The sequence below is a fragment of the Centruroides sculpturatus genome, unplaced genomic scaffold, assembly GCF_000671375.1.
Source record: "Centruroides sculpturatus isolate CEXI.00-Female unplaced genomic scaffold, Cexi_2.0 scaffold1219, whole genome shotgun sequence".
Taxonomy (NCBI): Eukaryota; Metazoa; Arthropoda; class Arachnida; order Scorpiones; family Buthidae; genus Centruroides; species Centruroides sculpturatus.
In genome coordinates this window covers 232,213-238,772 of record NW_019385840.1, presented here as the reverse complement: position 1 = coordinate 238,772, position 6,560 = coordinate 232,213, and the positions used below count along the sequence as shown (strand labels likewise).

The 6,560-nt window shown below is 30.7% G+C and overlaps 1 protein-coding gene across 1 annotated transcript in view; it reads left to right on the top strand.

The window, feature by feature from the left end:
- Window positions 1-4,003, top strand: part of LOC111642426 (multidrug resistance-associated protein 4-like) — a 10,953-nt gene extending 6,950 nt beyond the window's left edge. Inside the window, exons 3-6 of the mRNA XM_023388776.1 lie at window positions 1,730-1,819; window positions 1,912-2,084; window positions 3,443-3,548; window positions 3,615-4,003. Coding sequence (XP_023244544.1) covers window positions 1,730-1,819; window positions 1,912-2,084; window positions 3,443-3,548; window positions 3,615-3,791 — 546 coding nt within the window. The 3' untranslated portion in view covers window positions 3,792-4,003. The remainder of the gene's footprint in view (window positions 1-1,729; window positions 1,820-1,911; window positions 2,085-3,442; window positions 3,549-3,614) is intronic.
- The last annotated feature ends 2,557 nt before the right edge of the window (window positions 4,004-6,560 follow it).

The following is a 6,560-nucleotide window of genomic DNA, read 5'->3' as shown; positions in this document are numbered from 1 at the left end:
CCATCAAAAGGCATCATTTTCCACTCTACTAGTCGTATCTTGCTTGCTTGCCATGTCCAATCACCTGGAACAACCATTCTTCACTGCAGAGATGACCTTTCTTTGTAGGCTACAGCTCTGCACAAATATGTAAAATAGTCTAAAATGTCCCCAAGTGACAATCCCAACACAATTAAAATATAACATTTTCTTGTAATTAAAGCTTCAAAGTTTAACTTCCTTTGTCTTGCCCTTCTGTGAAATTTAACACCCATGAGTCATTATTTACACATCTGGATGACCTTGAACAAAGCTGGAGTTGGATTTCCTGGGGCATTCTCTCAGACATTGCTGGAAGGCAATGGTTTAAAGTGGGGTGAACACTAGCTGGCCGTATATTTTTTAATATTTTTTTAAAATTTGGAGACTTAAAAAACATTTCAAAAATTCAAAAAAAAATTTCATAGCGTTACATAAAACGCTATGTAACCTCCCCGAGTTAACGCGGGCGAGAAAAATTACATAGCGTTACATAACGCTATGTAACATCCCCGAGTTAACGCGGGCGAGAAACTAAAAGTGTTTTAATTAACTCTTCACATCCAGATGTCAGTGATTTGTTTTTAGAGTGAGCTTTTGCAATTCGGGGATCCCCCTTGTACTGTACATGATACTTACCATGGACAAGTCACTATTACATCATTCTGAGTTTTGCATTGAAAAGTATAAACTGTAATTGTTTTGAAATTAAATTTTATTTTAGCGGTGTTTTGTTCATTTTTATAATAAGTAGCGAGTTTAAATTTTGCTGATTTCAAGTTGCAGTATTAAGCAGCCTATTTCTTTTAATTTCTGCAAACTTTTTTATGCGGTTTTAAGTTAATTTTAACTCGTTGTTTTGGTTTAATGCGATTTTAGAAAATTACGGAACATATCCCTACTTTTTCAAGGCAAGTAAAAAGTATTTTTTTTATGCAAATTTTTTATATGCGCTTTTCTGTAGAACGTATCCACCGCACAAAACGAGACCTTACAGTATTAATGGAAAACGCGTTAATGAATAAATTTAGTTTTTATAAAAAAAACAATGTAATTGTAATGAAAATCAGTTATACACTAACAAGCAATTATTCTTTAAAATTAACCTTTGTCTATTAATATGACTTATAACACTGATTTCTCTTACGGATGAAATCGAAAAAATTGGCTCAAAACAATAAAGTTTCTTTATTTGCGCGGTAACGTGAATAAAGTTATATTTAAATAGAGTAGGAGCATTAATTAATTAATTGTAATCGATACATTTATTCCTGTTGACAGAATACTAACAATTACAGCCAAAAAGTGTATAAATCTGTCTCTATGAAAATTAGCCGATTGTTTGAATTGTCTGATTAATTAATGATGCCAGATGATCATGTTTCTCGATGATTCGTTATTTTTTTATAATCTGGCTATATTCTGATTCTTCATGTTCCGAATTAATGACATTTTACCAATTTCGTAATTAATTAAAATCAGAACATGAAAATCATATTAATTCGTTAATTTCATAGCAGTCGATTTGAATCGTTTAATATTCAAACTTATCTAAAATGCTTTAATGCAAGTAGTGAAAGAAGATAATCGCAGCATCGCTTATGCATTAATGACGTATTTTCAATATTTGCCTTTTCGTAATTGTAAGGAATATTATTTAATATTTAATGTTATTGTAAAAAGAAGAGATTAACACAACATATTTTTACAGGATCCCATGTTGTTTACCGGTCCTCTTCGAAGGAACATCGACCCTTTCAATAAATATTCGGACGAAACGCTGTGGAAAGTCTTAGAAGAGGTTAGAATTAAATTAATATTTCAATTTGCTCTTTGATTTTCTTTTTTATTCTTTTAACTATTAAACTAAATTATTGTGTATTGGAAATAAAGGTACAGTTAAAAGAAGTTATTATTAAATTATTTGGAGGATTGGATACGCATTTAATGGAAGGAGGGAGAAATTTCAGCGTGGGAGAAAGACAATTAATTTGTTTGGCCAGAACCATTCTTCGCCAGAATAAAATTCTTGTCATGGACGAAGCAACGTCAAATATCGATAAAAGGTTAGAACACTTGAAATAGAAAATATGATGTAATTTCAGTTATAAATTACTGTTTAAAAAGATTTTATGTCTGATAGTTTATTTACTCACTCCTGTAAGTTGAGAAGTACACTGTCATAATACGAATTATGTTTGTTCTTTGTTTGTGTTGCTTAGACAATGGTTATTTATTTTTGCAAATTCTTAGATATTTGTGTCACTCACTTTGTGTTTCGGTCTGTAATCTTTTCAATTATTATTATTAATTAAACATAAACTTATTTTACTCACAATACTTTTTAAATCAAAAATTTATAAGTCAATCGTGAAATTAAGCATAAATAGCTGTCAATCGAGTCGTAATATAATCATTCCCCAATTTTAATGTGGAGAATCGCAGTTAAATACCCTAAGAGAGATGACAATGTTTCAAGTAAGACTGTTTATATTCACGATGATTAAATAAACGTTATGCCAATTATCAGATGGATAATATGCAGAGTGGTTAAACTTTCAACCTATCGCCCTGGAATCTGGGATGAAATTCTAACCATCACTCGCAAATATATTATGCACGATAATTTTAAATATGTTCAACCCTCGTTTGGGTTTCGCCTAAATCAGGATGAATATGGAGTAAAGGTTTTCTTATGTTTATAGGCCAAAAAGAACCAAGCATTAAGAAAGCTTTATTATTTAAATTCATAATTTATCTAGCTTGTTACACCTGGTTTTGAATACAAAATTATTAATTTTTTTAAAAAATGAGCTTTTCCCATAATGCAGCTTTTAGAAATAATATGTTCACATAAGTCACTTCAATTCCCATTCGCTTTAATACATGTTTTACATGCATTTTATTCTGATGTGCCAGTCTTTCATGCGATAGTTGCATGAAGAACTGGCACAGAGTCAATGGCATTCACTACACGTACTTTTCCCTCTTGGATTACTGCTGTCATAAGCACGTAGTAACTTTTAAACCTTTAGCCACAATTTGTCTGTTTCTTCTTAGAAGATATTTTTCATTATCACTCATAAGTGAGTCCTTTCTCAACTAATGTTGTGACAGAGAGTATCACAACATTAGTTGAAGTGGTTAGAAAAACCTCCCATGCGTTACGAACAATTAACTCAGTTTAATTCAGCCAGTTTTTATGCTGTGAGACATTTTTTACCGAAAAATCCCTATTAACATGTATGATAATTAAAACACGGAAAATGAAAAACACGGGTGTGATAATTGGTCTGAGTTTTTATGAAATGTTGTAGATATTGATATTTTGAAGTCAATTTTACTATTTTCATACAGCATTTGTGTTTTAAACTGATATTATTATTTTCAATTATGACGTATATTTCATTTATTTTCTGTCAAGAACCGATTCCTGTCTACAGAAAATAATTCGAGAAAAGTTCAAATCTTGTACTGTGTTGACAATAGCTCACAGATTAAATACAATCATCGATTCGGATAGAGTGCTGGTAAGATTATTCATTTTAATAATATAAAAATAAATGCTTTGTTAATTACATATTTTAAATTTTTAGGTACTAGATACAGGAAAATTAGAAGAATTTGACTCGCCGTATTCTTTACTGAAGAACGTAAATGGTATATTTTATAACTTGGTAAAGAAGACGGGAGTAATTTCAATGAATGAGTTAATGAAAATTGCCAAAGAGAAATATTACGCTAAAGAAGGGGTCGAACAAACAAAACTATAAAACAGTGGATTGTCTTCAATGTGTATCCATTTTTTACAGATCGGGTGTTATGTTTTTTATTTAATTTTGTTCTTAGAGACATTTTGTCAAGTAGTATTTCCGCACATCAAATAATATATAAAATTGGTAATATCTAAACATTTGTGAGTTCAACTGTTAAATTTATCTATAATAAATTCTACTGAAATATAATTATAATTTTTTGGAGATAATATTTTAAAAAATATTTACAATGGTTTATTTCCAAAATGAACTGTATTTTCAAGTATTAAAAAGCAGTAAATAACTTTCATTGGAATAATTTAATTAAAGTCTTTGTTTATGAATTCCACCCGAAAAATCTTAATCAAAAATATAAATCTTATGGCATATATGTATTCCAGCAAAAATTTTCATTACGGTAATAAGTAAAAATAAAATTAGCTTAAATTTTTCAGAATTGGTTTGCTTTTGAATTATTTTTATTTCTGTGTCTAATAATCAATCGATCTATGTAACTTAAATCTTAGACTTGAACTTAAATCGTATATTTCCTTTAATATTTCGGAATTAGGTAATGATCAAGGAACGATATTTAACACGGTAGCTTTTATGTAACGAGGTGGAAAGATAGAAGGATCTCGTGTCGTGTCTAGAGTGGGGTCAAATTTAATAATCTTCTTTGCTTGATAGCATGTGCTAATTTTTGATAAAAACCTATCTTAACCTTTAAACTTCAGCATTTTTGCTATTATATAATTACAATATAACGAGTATTTTTTTAACAAAATATCATTTTTGAGATAGCACAGCAGAAAATTTTAACTTTATATTCATATAAAATCTTCATAGAACTTCGAGGTTTTCTAACACAAATAAAACGTCCTTACACTTGAAAATAAATATTACAATAAGTGTTATATTATAGATGTGTAGTATTGACAAGTAATACTACATATGCAGTGTATAGAGATGAGAATGGGGAAAAAGGAGAAAAGTAACCCATTTGATACAGTTGGTGTTTTCTTTCGTATATTTTTATGGTATAATATTACTTTTTCTGATTAATAATTAAAATTTTGTAATATAAATAATTGCGAAGTTGTTTGTGCAGGGGTAAACTTTTAAAATAAAATACCTAATTTATTCATATCGTTTCTTCATATAATACAGCTATGTACACAGGTTTTATATTTGATTTTTAATGTACTATTTTTAAAAGACAAAGCCGCAAATCTTTTCGTGTGCACGAGATTGTGAAAGATACAGTATACATTGATAGGGATTTATAGATTCTTGAGACAAATTAAACATATATCGTTAAAATTATTATGTTTATCATACACACGATGTACTCTGTATTCGATGTGTGTTTAATTTTTTGCTTAATGTAATATATTATGCAAAATATAATTAAATACTTAATTTGATTAGTTGTTTAAAGTCGTCTATACATATAAAAATGAATGTCTGACTGTCTGCTGTCTGTCCTTCATGCATTACTACACCATTTATCCGATTGCCACGAAACTTTGGGAAGTTGTTTAGTATACTCTCGTGAAGGTTTCTGTCATAGTACATTTATCCTAAGATAGGTGATACGCGTGTATACGAGCATTTCATATATAAAATTGATTCGAAGAGCGCTTGCGCATAAGTTTGCTTTATTCGAACTCTTTGTCTTAATGTTCGATTTCATGTTCGAATTTATTTTTATGAATGATACTGGAAGATCAGCTTATTTTTCGAATTTTCTAAACTAGAAGAAGAACCCAGAAAGAGTTACAAAAACGTTCATTCATCACTTAGTTGGACTAGGCACAGGTTAGTGGTTGCAGTGAGTTTTAATTATCGTTATCCCGGTGTGGTAAGCAGATATCTAAAAATTTTCTAATTAATCTTAGAAGAGGGGGGACATTCTTGCACTTGATAATACGACTAAGATCGGCTATAATCTAATAATCTTAATCTTTTCTATAAATACTTTTTTCCCGGGTAATGCTGGGCTCATCTGCTAGTTTCAAGTAAATAATAAAAAATGTTATCATTTATATTGTGAGAATCGCCGGGGATATTAATCCATTAGGAAGTTAGTATCACTTAATCGGCGCTAGTTCGTGAAACTAGTTCTTTCGGTTTCGGATCTTGTGATCCGATCCTACGTCAAGATCGGTACTTTGACCGGGAGGGCTTTTGTAATGGATCCAAATTGTAGGATTTGAATCTTTTCATCAGGATGCTGACACCAGTTAATCACATTTGTCTTCCGCGGATTAACACGCGAATAGGGATCTGATTCAGGAAACAATCCAGAGACATGTCTTAAACAGTAAAGTAGTAAAATTTAATAAATCTAAAAATAACAATATACTACAGACAGGGAATTAGATAAACAATCAAATTAAACAAACAAGACGACAAATAATTTACTCAAACTCGTCAAGAGAGAAATGTATTCTTAACCTATACATTTCAGAGAAAGAGAGCTCACAATTTCTTAAATAACATACAACCTGTTAAAAGAGCTTTATCATCTTCTTATTGGCAAAGGTACTTCATTGATAACTTTGGATTAACTTGATAGGAGACGACAATGGCGTTGGTCTGCTTGCATATGTGTGGAGTCCTTTCTACTCTCCGATCTACGGACGAACTCTTAAGGGCGTTGGCCTTAGAGAGCAAATGAGTGGAGTCTGGTCACTCTCGGATCTGCCGACAAACTCCCGAATTCGGCTGAACTTCAACTATATCTTCGGATTTACGACCAATTATCATTCTAGGACTCTTCCA